General features: G+C 41.0%; 2 protein-coding genes across 3 annotated transcripts; one reads left to right on the forward strand and one right to left on the reverse strand.

Annotated features, from left to right (window-relative positions):
* Positions 1-4,436: 4,436 nt before the first annotated feature.
* On the reverse strand, positions 4,437-11,966 carry cUnh10orf88 (chromosome Un C10orf88 homolog). 2 transcript variants are annotated; one of them, XM_084343322.1, is made up of 9 exons: positions 11,799-11,966; positions 11,147-11,339; positions 10,684-10,881; positions 10,266-10,335; positions 9,986-10,177; positions 9,314-9,442; positions 9,089-9,212; positions 8,578-8,764; positions 4,437-5,650 (listed from the first exon to the last, which is right to left on the reverse strand). In XM_084343322.1, exons 2-9 carry the CDS (start codon positions 11,293-11,295, stop codon positions 5,428-5,430), a joined length of 1,272 nt encoding a protein of 423 aa, XP_084199448.1. In that variant the 5' UTR covers positions 11,296-11,339; positions 11,799-11,966; the 3' UTR covers positions 4,437-5,427. The 2 variants fall into 2 exon arrangements, with proteins under 2 accessions (XP_084199448.1, XP_084199449.1); XM_084343323.1 differs by having other exon boundaries at positions 11,793-11,966.
* A 19-nt stretch (positions 11,967-11,985) lies between these two features.
* On the forward strand, positions 11,986-15,314 carry asb3 (ankyrin repeat and SOCS box containing 3). The gene is made up of 10 exons (XM_084343321.1): positions 11,986-12,075; positions 12,328-12,541; positions 12,890-13,063; positions 13,193-13,305; positions 13,388-13,520; positions 13,683-13,860; positions 14,054-14,272; positions 14,374-14,676; positions 14,765-14,898; positions 14,992-15,314. The coding sequence occupies exons 2-10, from the start codon at positions 12,331-12,333 to the stop codon at positions 15,222-15,224; spliced, it is 1,698 nt and encodes a 565-aa protein (XP_084199447.1). The 5' UTR covers positions 11,986-12,075; positions 12,328-12,330; the 3' UTR covers positions 15,225-15,314.
* Positions 15,315-16,024: the final 710 nt, after the last annotated feature.

Below are 16,024 nucleotides of genomic sequence, written 5' to 3' on the forward strand. Positions count from 1 at the left end.
TTATTGACAATGTCAAGATAATGATTTTTATTTGATGTTTGATCTCGAACATGTTTCCTCAATCAGCCAAAAGGAACCAATGATATGCACAAGTTTTGTACCAGCTTTGAATGTTGTTCAACTATACAACAAACCGTTCCTTAATGAGGTCTGTAGGTTGCAGGTAGGTGTTCCTCATGGAGCCTTCTAGGATCCCCTGAGGTTTCTCAGCCCTCCTCCTTTGCATGACGTGTTATCATCTGTTTCCACATCACAAATTTCTTTTACTTTTTTCTCCAAAGTTAATCTGTCAACCAACGGCTCACATTCACAGACAAGCCGACACATGAACCAAAGCAGCTCCACGTTATAGTCTGTTCAGACCGTTAGGACTGTATCATATCTGTTTCCCACTTGCTAAGAATAGAATGGATTAATCAATTCTACATTCAATATATGCAATTTGAAGTGAGCAGGAAGAAAAACTACTTCTCTCTAGAAATAAGGTCAATATATTGTTTCCAAAACAACCTTGCATTGTTGTGAATTTAGCAGCATTATGTGTAACAAACCATGTGGCGCCTCATTCCTCGTCCTTGCTCAGATTAAGTGGAGATAAAAACAGCTAAAAGAGGGTGAATGTTGGACTCAGGTAGCCTGAGACATAAAATAAATCAAACAAATCATCATAGAAATGCTAATAGTCTTCTATGTCTGATGGATGTGTATAAGCTATTGTTCGCTATCTTCAAAAGGCACTTACTGATCAACCTTATAGCTTGTTGTGCTGTCGACAGTTAGCCATTTATAATCTATTGTAGCAGCTGTTACAAATCCTTTAACCTTGAGGATACTGTAGACAAATAATTACAGACAAATAACTAGAGACCATCTTGCCATGAGATTACACCAGCTGCAACACCAACATGTTAAAGTTCTGACCCATGAGTAAAGTAGGGGTCCACTGGCCCCTCTCCAACTTCCTGCCTCCCTGGTTTTGGCCCTTCTGCTTGGACAACACCGTCTTCAAACTCTTCAAATTTTATCTTGCACTGTTGTGACACTAATGTGCTGACAAATCTGTCCGCAGACAGACATCTGGCAAAATACTCAAAACACTTCTGAGTAGGTTTCTCCTGCAGAAGGTGTCTCCAGGACCACATTTTACCAGAATGACTCACAAGGTGAAAACACTGTCGCGGCTCATTAATTTGTCTTCATTAAAGATGTTAAGTAATGTGTGTATATGAAAAAATGGATCAGAAATTCAACTCCGTCGCAACCCCAGCAGCCAAGCTCTGTTCACAAGGAGACCACAAAAACAAGTTGAGAAATAACTCCATCATCTCTCAAACATCTTGTTCTCAGCTCTGTGACTCTGGTGCGTCCTCCCTGAGTTCAACACAGCATGACACAATCTGTTGGCTCCAGCGTTGTGTGTGTGTGTGTGTGTGTGTGTGTGTGTGTGTGTGTGTGTGTGTTTGTGTGTTTGTGTAGGCCCAGTGGAGCAAAGGTGTTACATAATACTTGACACAGTTAGCACAGTAAGAATAGTAATGTGTTCTCTGTGCCGGTTCACACAGGAGGTCAGCTGATGTAAGCCAGCGCCGTGGGTTTTCTCACAGAGAGCTTCGAAGCTAAATTGGTATCTTCAGCTGTGAACCCTCAGCAAACCTTCTCTGTCTTTGTGGAGTGTTGTCTTCTGTTTCCACATCAGTAAAAATTGGTTTCTTTTTAAAAAAATAATGTTTCAATGAACAGCTAATACTCTCTGTGGTACAGTTAGGCATCGCCCCCTGTATAACACAATATGCAAGCTGGCAGGCAGGTGCACCACCCTCAGCAAGCTTACACGTTGCAAAATAGCCAAAGTAGAAAGTGTTTTTGTTCTCTCAAATCCTTTGCTTTTATTTTATTTTATTTTATGACTTTTCAATCTTAACTTTTAGGTCAGCGTGGACAAGAAGTCCTCAAAGTGCTGCAGAGGATGGTGTGGTACCATTGAAAGCTCCAGGACTGATCTTGTGACACTGTTTGGTCAAGAAATGATGTTTAACCTTGACTTACATCAACTGTTTTCTCTAAATAATCCTTTGTGTACACAAACTACTGAACTGTGTTTTGGGAAAATTGTCTTTACTGTGAATAAATCAAACTCACAGCCTCACAATGAAGATCTACTGTGATAGAATATGTTTTTGTCCTCAAATGAACCATCTTGCACTCCCATCCATAGACAAGGGTTTTTCTGTGTCTTGTAGCAACTTTGATATCGTGCTTTCTTCTCCTTTCCCTCAGCCAAGGTTGTTCTGTGGGAAGAGTAGATAAAACTAGTTCAGAAGTTTCTTATTATGCACTCCTCCTTTCTCTGCTTTGGTTTGTGTGATGAGAACACGTAATGAGCTGGAAATGTTGAGTTGCTCATTCCTTCTGCCAGAGTGAACCCATATGCATTTCTCACCCTGTTGTTGGGTAAAGAAACAACGCAGGAACCTGGAGTCAACCCCGTCTTCAACCTCTCCTGAAGGTGAAAAGAGGAGATCTGCTGTAATCAGCATTATTGCAACTGTATTCTCAAAGTACACAAGCTTTGCAGACTTTTGATTACCAGCATCATCAATTTGTTTGGCAAAATTATCTTCACACAAACAGGTTTGAAACTCTTTTGAGGAAACACAGATAGTCTTTGCAATATAGAGATTTTAGCGTCGGCTGGATCAGGAATGTGTTATCCAACTGCAATGTGTAGAAGAGCTAACACACACAGTGGGTGTGAGCTGTGAGGTGAAGTGGGTTCACCGTTACTGTAAAACATGAATGACATCTTTTCATCACTAAGTACCTCCTGGAATGCAGATTGAAGACATCTACCAGCAGGAAAAGACGAGCAGAGAGATGTTTCTTTCATTTGGACCCCAGTTGGATGAGATGAATGGAACCAGTGACCCGCTTTGTCCTGATTGACAGAACAGATTTTGTCCCAGAACCTCTGCTGACTCAGTGTCTGCTCTTCTCCACACTTCTCACCAAACATCCGCACATCGTTTTATAATTTGATGTCCTCCATATGTAAAGAGTGACCCATTTCACTTCTGATGACTAAGCACGCAGCTGTCAGTTGGTCCGCCGCCACCTTGGCATCGACCGGCTCCTCTGTTTCTTTTTTATATTTTGGACCGAAGCCTTCCACGCAGCAGGATTCACTTCAGATGTCTTCTGTCCTGGACTCGCTGCTGCGGTTCTCCCCACGAGAAGACTTTCAGCGACCTTGATAGTTCCTTTATGACTAATTTATGAGTCAGCATTACTGGAAGGCCCGGTGGGAAACATCAGCCAAGTTGAATTTACATTTCGGGAAAGTCTTAAGCAAAGTTTTCCTCACACTGCCATTGTCGTCCACACATAATATCCATAAACCAGAGCTGTCAACTCTTAAAAGTATTTTCTGACTCATATGTTTTGATTCTGGTCAGATTATGCAGCACTGGATCCAAAAGATACCAAACTGAATGCCAAAATGTTCTGCTTGTTAAGGCTGGCATAGTTAACAACAGCTGCCTCACTGTTATTCATTATAAATGCTTTTATAACACATTTTTGCATGAAATATTTGATCTTTTTGCCTTTTTCTATGCAGCTCCACATCATTCATTAATGTCTCTTATCCTATAAAAGTGTGTCAGTGACCTACAGTTTTCTAATTTGTGAAAGTAAGACACTGAGCGCTTGCTTAAAGTTTTCTATTTAGGATTTCACGTTTTCTGCTGTTTCTGCTGTTTCTTTTTCACATGCGCTTCTCTTTGTTTAAAGGTGGCCTATGCAACATGGCAAAGCTATTAGATGGTCTATCTCCAGATGGGGCCTAAGTGCGCTGCGGTGAAGTGTAACGACCGCAGCCATCCCTTCGACGACCCCCCTTCTACACCGCAAACAAGCTGCAATGTGCGCAGGAGAGAGAAAGACATTTTAAAAAGTCACTGTGTGTTCAGCTCTCAGAACTTGTGTAGCTTCTGCATCCCTGTTTGTGCATTCAGACATCTGCTTCATTTTACTGTGTCATGTCAGGAGTTGTGTTCAGATACTGCCGGTCAAACCAAGCGTTTCTTGACTCTGTTGCTTCAAACTAAAAGCTTTTTTATAAAACAAAATAAATGGCAACTTTTATTTTGAATAATTTACAGGAGACAAAACGCATTGATCACCACATTAGCAGAGCTTTGTTAGCGCTGATTCTTCAATAATACATCAGGGAGAGTATATATGCCTTCAAGTGGGCAGCCCTGCTAAACGTGCCAACTCAGACCGAGTCGAGCCGAGGCAGCATGTGTATGAAAAAGCCCCATAGAAGTCCTAGAGTTTCAAGAATATATGACTATATGACCAAAATTGTTGTTAAAAAAGTGACATAATGCACCTTTAAAAGTGCTGCTGAATTAAAAGTTATTAAGAAACCCAAATCTGTATAAATATATTTTTTATTGCCATTTACGTCAGCACAGTTATTAAAACAATCAACATCACAGTTCTTTTAATAGTTTACACTGGCAGACAAGCTTTATGTTACAGACATGTACATTATTTAAAACATTACAGTGCCATATTAAAACATTTTTAATCAGTTACACCTTCTATATACACTCCAGTAACCAGAGTATATGGATTCATTCTGAGGTTTTCCACAAGTGTCGAACCAAACAGTTAAGGCCTGACTGACCAAAACACTTAAGATAAGTGCAGTTACAGTACATTATATAGTGTGAATAAGAACAACTGTTGGTCAGGATCGTGTGGGTTATAAAACCTGGGAGGACCGTGGAGTGTTTACATGCAAAGTTTAATGTGAATACATGCGTGTGTTGCATGTCGATTATTATCATGTTAAAATCAAACAACAATAACCTGGGTGAGATCACATCACTGCAGTAATTAAAGCTGGTTCTTGATGTTTTTCTGCATCTTTCGGTTGCAGATTTTATGTTAAAATGTTTTCACAAACAGTTAGAGATGTGTTTCTGTCTACTCTTTAATGTGGCCAAACCTGCCCAGAATGCAAGATATGTTTTTTGTGATCTAAGTGATTTCTACAGTCACACATTTTGTTTAGTTTTTTCCACCTGTGTCATTTTCACATCCAGGACATTCACGTTGGTTGTTACCCAGGGTCGCATTCATTTGCTATTTTCCCAGAGATAAAAGACAAACGAACCGTTTCAGAGGCTGCATCTTGGACAGCTGGACACTTATAGTTTAAGACAAGTTTATGCTTTATCAGATTGTTGCAATTATCATTTAAAATGTGTGCATATTTCCATTTCAGCGTGTTTTTGTCTCTGTTAGTGTCTGCATCCTGCTCTGCCTTCCTTCTGACACTGAGGTCAGTCTGAGAAGGACCAGGGGCAGAAAGGCTTCCAGGTTACATATCACGTTAGCCTTTTAGCGGTGCTGAACTCAGTGCATGGCTGGTGTCGGTGCGGTCTGCTCCATCGGTCCGGTGGATGCTGCGTCTACTGCTGAGCTGCTCATGGCTCCCTGGTTGAGGGCGAGCTGTGGCAGGGCGCTCAGAAGGGCCCTCTCCAGCTTCTGCTCCAGAGCATCCAGGCGACGGTCCACGTGCTCCAGCAGCCTCTTCTCCATCTCCTCTAGACGACGCTCCATTACTGAGTCCAATTCCCTGCAGAGTGGAGGTACAAATTTCGTTAGTGAGTAATTTAACAACAAAAAAATGGCAAATAAAGCATTCAGAATTTAATATTTTATTTATAATCAGTATTTATTTCTGCATGCATGGCCTCAGTGGTGAGTGAGCCCCTTAGCTAGCATAAAGTGCTGTGCTTTATCAGTTAACATGAAGGTACAAATAGAAACTTGCCGTAGAAACTAGCAATTATTTAAGTTTTATTCTGCCTACTCAAAGAAAACCTCGTCTGAACAAGAACGTTGGGTGCAGCTGCATTTTTTGACTAGTTGCAACTCATGTTAAATGTAATAAATACTGTATGTGGCTTCACATTAGGTACTGAAATGAGTGTAGAGGAATGAAAGAGGGCAGTAGACAGAGAAAGTTCAGCTGTGACTGCCTCACAAACCCAAATGAAGCCACATCAGAGACAAAACCTCGAATATAAACACAGACACAAAAACTAAACCACCCACACGGTCGATGTTGACCATCATGTTCCCCTGACCTCAAACTCCTGCTGCGCCCGTCTCACTCGCCACATTTCTTTATGTAAGAAGCTGACTTTGGGTTTCTTTCATCCTAATCAACCAGAGGAGAATTTCTGAAACTTTTTTCTTTTTCCACCTTCTCACATTTATTTCTGATCTTTGCTGCCTGTCAGCTCAGCAGTATTTCTTCGGTTGTAGCTTTAAAGGGGAAATCACCAACAGCAGTTTAAACAGTTCTTTTTTTGTTAGTTGATGTATTTTTATGTGCAATCAATGTTAAGGATCATCTCTGCACCTACAGAAGCAAGACATAGACCAGAATGCAATGCAGCAGTCTGAATTCCCACAATGCAATGCAACTGCAAGACAGGTCCAGACATTACTTTCACAGTTTCTCCACTGCAAATTAAACCTGTTTCTTTCACAATCGCTCCCTAAACCTTCAAGTCAGCTGCACAACTGAAAGGAACACCTTACTGAATTAAATTAATTTAGTTTTTTACAAGAAGATGAAACAGGCAGATTTAAGGTCAGTTCACAAGAAGAAGAAAAACACTTATATACTGATAACTGCGTCTTTACAAAAAGCAACAACTCACATTATATGCTTTTCTTTAAAAACTACAATGACTTTCTCAGTTAGTTTCAAAATTTGGATATTACCTTTTCTTTGTTTTCTGGAATCTAATTTGGATTATAAGCTAAGTAAATAATTGCGTCCTGTGGTAACTAGGCTGATGTGTTGTGCTAAAGACGTACCACTGAGCTGCCGTCCTCTCCTCAATGTGGAGCCAGAATCAGCTGACATTCTCTCTGAACCCACATGTGCTGCTCTGTCCTGACAAAGAGCCTCATTTATCACACTGCAGTCTGTAGCACCAGCTCATAGAGACATTTTTCAACTGCAGAGTAAAACTAATGTCAGCTGTAAATCAACTGATACTAAGTCTTTGCATAAGTGTTGGCTCAAAAATTCAGAAAGTGGTTTGGTGTGTTTGCCAACATCTTGATGACTCACACATACAGCGGTGCTGATAAATGAAGTCCATTGTCTCTATCAGCCTCCTCCCTGCACTCTTAGCAGCCACGGGCCAAACCCACATCCTTCTATGTAACCAAGACTGTTAGCTGACCACTAACAAGAATTGTTACCAAAATGTTTTGTTTTTTTAAATAGGAACATTAAAGTTTCAGTGACTTTATTCTCATGTAGTCTGATGAACAATATTGAACTGGACTCCAACACACGTCATACGTGTTTCGTACTGCCAGGCAGCCTGGAGATCAGTGAATATTCAAGGATGACGCAGTGGGAAATGTTTGGGCGTCACTTTCAGCCAACAATGCAACTTTAGACAACCAAAACGGTTGGCCCATTAAACAAATGAGTCTTTGTTTCATCCATGCGCTCAGTGAGAACAACGTGAGTGTGCAACAATGTTGTGGATGCAAAAACTGAAACAGAGTGATGTTTCTATTACAGTACTTCATTTAATGAAGAACTGACAAGCCTGGATATTCTGTTAGGCATGGCTGCAGGGATATATAAATCTGCACAGTGGCTCTAAGACATGTGCAAAGTATGACTGTCACATGTGTTGCTCCACATTTAATTAACAGTAATGACTATATAGTAGTGGTGGTATAGTATAGAAGTAGTGAAGCATTGTTATTTATCATTTAAGATAATTTTATCTTGTAACCTTAGTTAGCAGGAACCAAGTAGTAACATCCTTCTGACACAAGGTGGTGCAATTTTATCTGATCTGACAACAAAGAGCTGTATTTCAATTTCCACTTCTACTCCACTGCAATTCAGAGGCAAATATTGTACTTTTTACTGATCTACATGTATTTGACAACTTAAGTTACTAGTTACTTTGCAGATTTCGTTCAAATAAATAAATTATGATGTAATACTATGGATCAATATACAACTTTACTGATCCCTGAGGAGAAATTTACAAGCTAACCAGCAAATAAACGATATAAAATATTTGAAACACTTTAACCAGCTTCAACATTCAGGTGATGAACACATACTAAATGCATCTTTTATTCTCTTATTCTGAAATATACGATTCTGCATAATGATTACTTTTACTTTTATTACTTGTAGTACAATCTGATGTGAATACTTATGTACTTTTACTTTGGTAAAATTTTAAATGCATGCCTTTTACTTGTAACAGAATATTTCTACACTGTGGTACGGCTAGTTTTACTGAAGTACAAGATGTAAGTACTTTTTTCACGTCTGATGTAGAGTGATGGTTTCAGATGTTACAGTAAATTAATATAAAAGCAGTCCCAGACCACTGGTGAGATGTAATGAATAGTATTGAAACACCAACTTTTCAGAATCAGCACAAACAGGAGTATTGTTGAAACACAGTGTCTAACAGAATGGACTCACTAAACTTCACTCACCATGTGCCATTTCTCATCTCCTTCTCCTTCTCTGCCACCGCTGCAGCGTCATCCAGTCTCAGCTTCGTCACCTGACCGCAGAGGTTCTGGAGCATGGGCAGAAGCTTGGGATCGGATCCGAGCACCTGGTCGCGTCCTTGCCCTTTCAGGAAGTGTGACATCATCTCCGCTAGCTGGGCGTGGCTCGCTGTGGTGAGACCAACATTTTTATATTTCAAAACTAAATCAAAGTGATTGGTTACATTTTTTAATATGTCATGGCCAAATAACATTCATTAGGCAGTAAGATGAATTATGACAACGGTTGGAAAGTTTGAAGAGACAGATTTCTTTTTACGCAACTCGAAACTCTTTTTCAGACCTGTGCTGCGTTCTGAGGTACATATAAAATCAAACAGCTTCCCAATTGTGATTTTCAACACAGGCAAATATTTCAGCACAAATGCCTGTTGATTTTTGAGTCTACACCTTATTCACCCTTGTTTGACCTGACAGAAACGACGACCCTTACTTGTATTCTCAGTGTTGATACCAGAAACCGGCCGGTCTGGGGAGGAGGAGGTCGAGCCGTTGGACATCGCTCCGTTCTGAGCCGGAAGAGATTCATCTGCAGGCCCGATGGAGCCGACTGGAGGCTAGTGACACAGAAAAAAAGGCTATTATTTATGCACTATGAGGAGCAACGGATTCTGAACGTTTTTTTGCAGCTGGTTGAGAGCAGAGGTAATACTAGTACCCTGGAGTCTGCAGGCTGGGGCTGGTTGCTGACAGCTGCTGGGTACATGTTGGCTCCTTGAGCCAGGGCAGAGAACGCTCCACTACCCATCAGGAGAGGCAGGAATCCGCCCAGAGAGCTGGTCTGGTTCTGGAGAGGAACACATACCGACAGATGACATTATTTTGTGCAGCTGCCATTACTGTGCAATAGAAACTACATGAAGCTGCCAGTTTTCTGTCAAATGATATTTTAAGATTTAAGTGAGTTGGCAGAAAGCATGACATTAATGAGATGCACTGTCATAAATCCAAATACAGAAGACAAACATTAAGAGAAGAGGTTCTGTTCAGCAGGGAGGGAACTCCCACATCTGTCAGAGCATCGATAAACACACAAGAGAGCTTTTAAAACAGTCCCTGTGTCAAGAATCACAAATTGATTTTCCTAGTAAGCTGAAAAGAACTGAACCCAAAGGTTGCCTGGAGGCAGATAAACTATATAATAATTTATAGGACACTTGAAATGATCTTCAGTGAAAGGAAACACAGTAAATTTTAGTTAAGGAGCTAAAACATGTAATCTATCTCTCAGCATAGTCCTTTAGCTTATGTCACTCTTGTTGTAATTGCCCTTCTTTCCCTACAGAGGTTATTTAACGTATTAAGTAAATTGTCGGTCCTTCACTCCCACCTTCTGCTGGAAATGCACCATGTCCATGAGGTTCTGGGCTCCTGGTGAGAGACTCGTGCCCATCTCCTCAACCAGACACTGCACCTGCTGCATGTCTATGCCAGGGCCGCGGGCTGGGCAGAGCTGGAGCTGCTGAAGGCCAACAATGACTCGACACACCAAAACACTGCTTCTACCACCCAGGGAGAGTAGCTGAGACACAGAGCCAGGTGATTAAACTAAATTCAACATAGTCATTGTTGTAGAGGATGTATACAACAAGTGTATATGTTCAACTCACCTTCACCTCACAGGCTGAGGATGGATGCTCGAGGATCAACTGTTTCTTATAGAAAGGCCCTCTGTCTGAACTGTGAGCAAAAAAGAGAGGCGACACCACTTCATCAGACGTCTTTCAAACTGTTTTTTTGCCATGCATTATTTAAATTTAAATTGACTGGAGATGTCAAAACTTAATTTAATGACCCCAATCCAGCTTCAGGTACAGTACCATGCCTCAAAAAATGGGACATCATTGATCATTTTTGTAGCCTTCCACATGATCTCACACCTAACAGAGGTCTCAACTTTATGTTATGCAAGTACTGACAACAGACAAAACTGATCAACACAGATTAAATTGAAAGACAGATTTCCTGTAAATTCAGGAAATGTAAAACATGTGAATTATGTGTATAACTGTGTATGTGTGTGTATACCTGTCTGGCTGGACACCGTCTTCTCTCTCCCCACGTACAGTCCCGCAGTATTCTCCTGTTTGGCTGTACACCTCCATGGTTCGAGCCTCGCTGATGACCAGCAGGCGGCTGATTGCAGAAGGGGAACAGGGGCTGCACTGGAGCATCAGGACACAAGGAGAGCCTTCCTCAGTCTGCTCCAACAGCACTGGGCTGACACTGCGAGGGACAGGTTAGCGTTAAAGGTGCCGTTTACCCAAACATGTAAAAATCACAATTATTGTATTCCCCTCCTGTTAGTAGAAACAATGGTGAAGCTGGTTTGTTAACATACACTTCTGTCTCTGACTTTCCCAAAACCTTGGACATAAATAAGGATTGTGCAAGAATCTCCATGAATAAAATAATCCAAACACTGATCATCTATATTTTTTGTGTTCAACATGTGGCAACTTTTTACAGTTAATTCTTGAAAACCTCTCACCAGTTTTTCTCGACCCCCTCAGACGGACCGAGCTCTTCTTCATGATCGTCCTTGTCACCGATGTGAACAGGACTCAGGACATCAGCCAAGTGATGTCCCTCAGCCTGACAGACCCAAGCAGCTCCGCTCTTCACAGCAATGTCCACCATGATGCTGCCGAGGCCACTGGGACTGTAACCTTCTTGGGGACAAGCTAGGAAACAAAGTTGGACACAAGTTAGGAGACAAGAGTGAATAACAACAAGTTAGGACGTAAATATAAGCTCTAAAACAAGACTGGAGAAGGCGAGGACAGAAGATAAGGTAGAAAATAGGGTAAGACATAGGTTTGGACACAGTTTAGGAAACGGTACTGTCTACAGGCAAGTGAAACCATTTTTTTAACAAATGAACCTTAATCTCAAACATTATAATTGTATCTTACATGGCTCAGTTTGTCTTTCCACTTCCCATTTGTATCCATGTACAGGACAGAACATTTGACAGCTATGATGTGGGAATGATTTGACTGATATCTTTTCATTTAAAGATGATTATTATCGGCCGACATTATATTCTGATGTAAATCAAGTGTTGGAGTTAGCAGTAACTGTAAACAAACAATACAGTATGCTAATGTTAAGCCATAACGCCGCTTTAAACGTACTTTTACCTTACAATAGCTTCAGCTGAAACCGTTGATTAGCTTGTTTTCCTCAATTCACTGAATTTTCGTCTTCGCATCTCTTCGTACGTATTCAGAAAACCACGGATGAACTTGATATATAACTAATAATAAAAAATGTTCCGGCTCGATGAAGCTAACGCTAAATCTGGTGCTCATCTGCACTACAGCTACCGTGTAGCAGCAGCACGCGACAGGATGTTGTGGTGCGACGTCATCAAACAGCGACGCATGAGATGTCATCCCAGGCTGTGATGCTAACTTGGTAAAAACACACTTTTTAAAATACAGCAAATAACTTTTATGTGGTGTATTTAACACGAATTGTATGTAGTGTTGTGTAAAAGCTTATGACATGTTCACAGTAAAGCGAATGGTGACAAGCAAGCTATCGTGATTCGTGAAAGGTAGCTGGCTAGCTTAACAGTTGAGACAGCTACATTTACTACATGATGTCCTAGTTTGAGAGCGATACAAATAAATGCGTGAATAATGGACCCAGCTCTTTTTAACGCAGGGCATGGACTTCACGGAGTGCTACGGAGACACGGTCTCCAGTGTTGCTGCTGCAGCTCGCTCAGGCTGCAGGAAGCGGGTGAGGAGGCTGATACAGAGAGGCTTCAGTGTGGACTGTCGGGACAACCGCGGCTGGAATGCTCTGCATGAAGCTGCAGCCGCTGGGAGCAAGGACTGTGTGCAGGAGATACTGACTGCTGTCTGCAGTGAGAAAGGTTATTATAGGATAAGGGGTTGTAGTTTATCACATATAAGAATCTGGAGTGTTTAGATATGTCCCAGGATTAAAAACGTGAACAATTTATTTTCTTTTCAGTTAACTGTTCAATGAATGAAGCAAGCTTTAGGCACTTAATTGAGCCAACAGTTCAAAACCGAAATATATGCCATTTAAAATAGTATTAAACAGCAAATCCTCATATTTCAAAAGGTGGAACCAGAGAGTGTTTAGCTGGTTCTTGGTGAGTTACTTCAAGAGTTATCAGGTTTATCAGGTTATAAAGTCAAATGTGCAAATCAGGTGGAAACAACTTTTGTTTCTCATTTTTCTTTCTGACTGCCAGCAGCAGGCTCCTCCCGTGGCTGCCGTGCCTACGTGAACTCTTTGACGCATGAGGGAGAATCTGCATGTTACCTGGCAGCGAAGCATGGACACCTGGCAGTGGTCCGACTTCTCCTAAAAGCACACGCCAACATCAATCAGCTAACAAATGACTTGTCCTGTCCTTTGTATGCAGGTACATTTGCATTATCAAACTGGTATTAATGTGTTTTCTGTACATGTCATCTTCTGTACTGTTTTCATGCTACTCTGACCTCTCTTTTGGATTGTAAAGTTGAATTTGCTGCTAACTGTTTTCCAACAGCTGTAGACGGTGGGTACAAGGAGTTGGTAGAACTGCTGGTCGGTAAAGGTGCAGAGGTCAACAGAACGCACACTGCATCCTGCTGGACCTGCCTTCATCAGGCTGTGTATAAGGTAATAACAGAACTCACAAACACACAAAGAACTCTATGAAATGTATCCTCACTTCTAACAGGCATATTTTGCATTCCCTTAGGGTCACAGTAAAATTGTGCATATACTGGTCAATGTGTGCAACCTGGAGGCAGTAGATGACCACAAGATATCCCCTCTCTTTGTGGCTGCACAGTATGGACAGCAGGAATGCCTAGAGATCCTTGTGAATGCTGGTGAATGGCTGTTTTTCTTTAAACCTTTACGTGTTCTTTTCTTGGGAGCTTCTCTCTTTGTCACTTCTTTATACTCCCTTCTTAAACCGGTAATCAATAAGATGAAATACATACTGAAATTGTGTTTGATTTGGATTCTTTACTTACTTTTCTTTACTTTAGGTGCCAATGTGAACATCCAGGCAGCTGATCTCGCCACACCGCTGCTGATTGCCTCCCAAGAGGGCCACCAGGCATGCGTGAATTTCCTATTGGACCACGGGGCAAATCCTAACATGGCCTGCAGTCATGACTGGCCCCAGCTTCCCATTCATGCTGCCGCTGAGTTCGGCCACATTGGGTACTGACTCTTTAGAGTGATCTTATAAAGAAGTCATTTCTAGTTGTGTCCATTTGTCAATAGACATTTGAGTATTTGGAACCAGAGAGTGTTTAGCATTTTTGCTTGAGTCATGTATTGAAATAAACTTCAGATATATTTTATGCAAATGTCCCATATTTTTCCCTTAACCCTCATTTTTTTTTCAATCCAGCGTCCTCAGGAGGCTGATAGCTGTTACGGATCATGTGTGTGACCGTGGTGATGGCATGGTGAGTCCACTATACTTGGCCATCCACAGGCATCAGAACAAGAGTGTCAAGATGCTCTTGAGGGAAGGTTATAGCCCAGATGCTCAGGACTGCACACACATCCTTGGCCTCCATTCACCACTCTCTTTGGCCTTGTCTCAGACATCGAACAAACCATACAGGTTTGTATGAAAGCAGATTTAACCTCTTCACGTTCTTCAAGAACATAGACAAAATAAAAAAAGATGCATTTGTCCCTGATTTCAGTTCAAATCTCTTTCAGTGAATCAGTGAGGTTGCTGGTAGCCGCAGGAGCTACTTTGAGCGAGGAGGACTGGATTTATGCCTTGGCCACTGACAAAACAGACCTGCTGAAACTGATATTTGAGCACAGATGGATCCCCCGACCAGAGACTTTGACCAATGACTGTTCTGTATCGAATCACCATGGGAAAGCTATATTAAAACTGCAGGAACTGAGGGATATGCTCTGTGTGGCACTACACCAAATCCATTTTGCTGCCTGTTGGCTTCCTCTGCTTCTGAAGGCAGGACTGGAACCTTCTTTGCTGCTTCAGCCCCATATGTAAGAATATCTTTTGAATATTTCACTCTTTGGTCAAGTATCGGATGACTATAATTGATCAATTCTTTCTGTCCTCAATGCTTTCTAGGTTGGAGCAGGCAGATAGCGAGGTGTTGAATTACCTGCTAGAGTTTGTAAACTGGTCAACTCTGTCCCTCACTTTGAAACATATTCTGGATCAAAGACGGGTGGAGAAGACTTGGCAACCGTCTCCACATTTTGGTACAGTGACAACATAAACGCTGCAAATTTGCTGTTGCTAATTTGTATTAAACTTCAAATAAGTTTAACTCTCTCTTCCTCCTCTTTTTCTAGACTCCATTGCCTCTCTTTCCCACATGTGTCGACTGCATGTTAGGTCAGTGTTGGGACCAGATCTACTGGTGAGGACCAATGTAGTCCAACAGCTACCTGTACCCTCCCCACTTCATGGCTTCCTCCAATTCAGAAACATCCTGGACACTTCTTTCAAACACTCACCGCCATCACCGCTTTCGGATCGAATACAGAGATGCCGTAGTACACACCAACACAGACATGTTCTGTAACCACATCTAGTTTTCCTCTGTATGTATTCTGTGTGTAGTGTAACAATCTCTTCAAAGTCCTAAAAGAGAAATAAATTCATTGTTACTGAAGCCAAAGACTTTAATCTTGAAATTTCAAGTTCTATTCACAAAATTGTAATTCAACTTTATTCTCGACATTTTGACTTTTTTAGAGTGCATAATAAAAAGAAAAGGGAAAACACTTTTTTTCTCACCCCTAACACTCTTCCATTCATGATACTTCATGTTACCTTACAAAAAAGAAATCACTTATTTGCATATTATAGAAATGGACCAATGCGGTTTGTATTCACTTGTTTTTTGGGACCACTAACATTTATCATTTATTTTTATTTTTTTTGTAATTCAAGTAAATAAATCCCAAAAAGAGTACTTCAGTGAAGTTGGTTTTAAGTTGGATATTCGACAGACATTCGCAAGCCACTCACACATTTCAAGTGCACCCGTATTGCAGACTTTACAGTAAACACACGGAGAAGGCGGCGACAGCGACTTCCTGTTTTCAAAATAAAAATGTGGGATATTTAAAGCAGAGATACTGTGTTTAAAACTATTGAGAAGCTATTAAGCTAAATTGCTAATATTTGCATATAAAAATTAATAAAAAATATTTAGTGATGTAAAATGTTAATTTTTATTATTTTTATATGTAAATATTAGCATTTTAGCTCAATAGCTTCCAGGTCATGTGATCAATTGACTCAAAATGAGTGTGGGATCATGTTACTACACTGGCTGCATGAGATACACCTCTTGTTTTTACATTTAACATCTCTAAA

This window comes from Pagrus pagrus, assembly GCF_965226575.1.
Source record: "Pagrus pagrus genome assembly, chromosome: 21".
Taxonomy (NCBI): Eukaryota; Metazoa; Chordata; class Actinopteri; order Spariformes; family Sparidae; genus Pagrus; species Pagrus pagrus.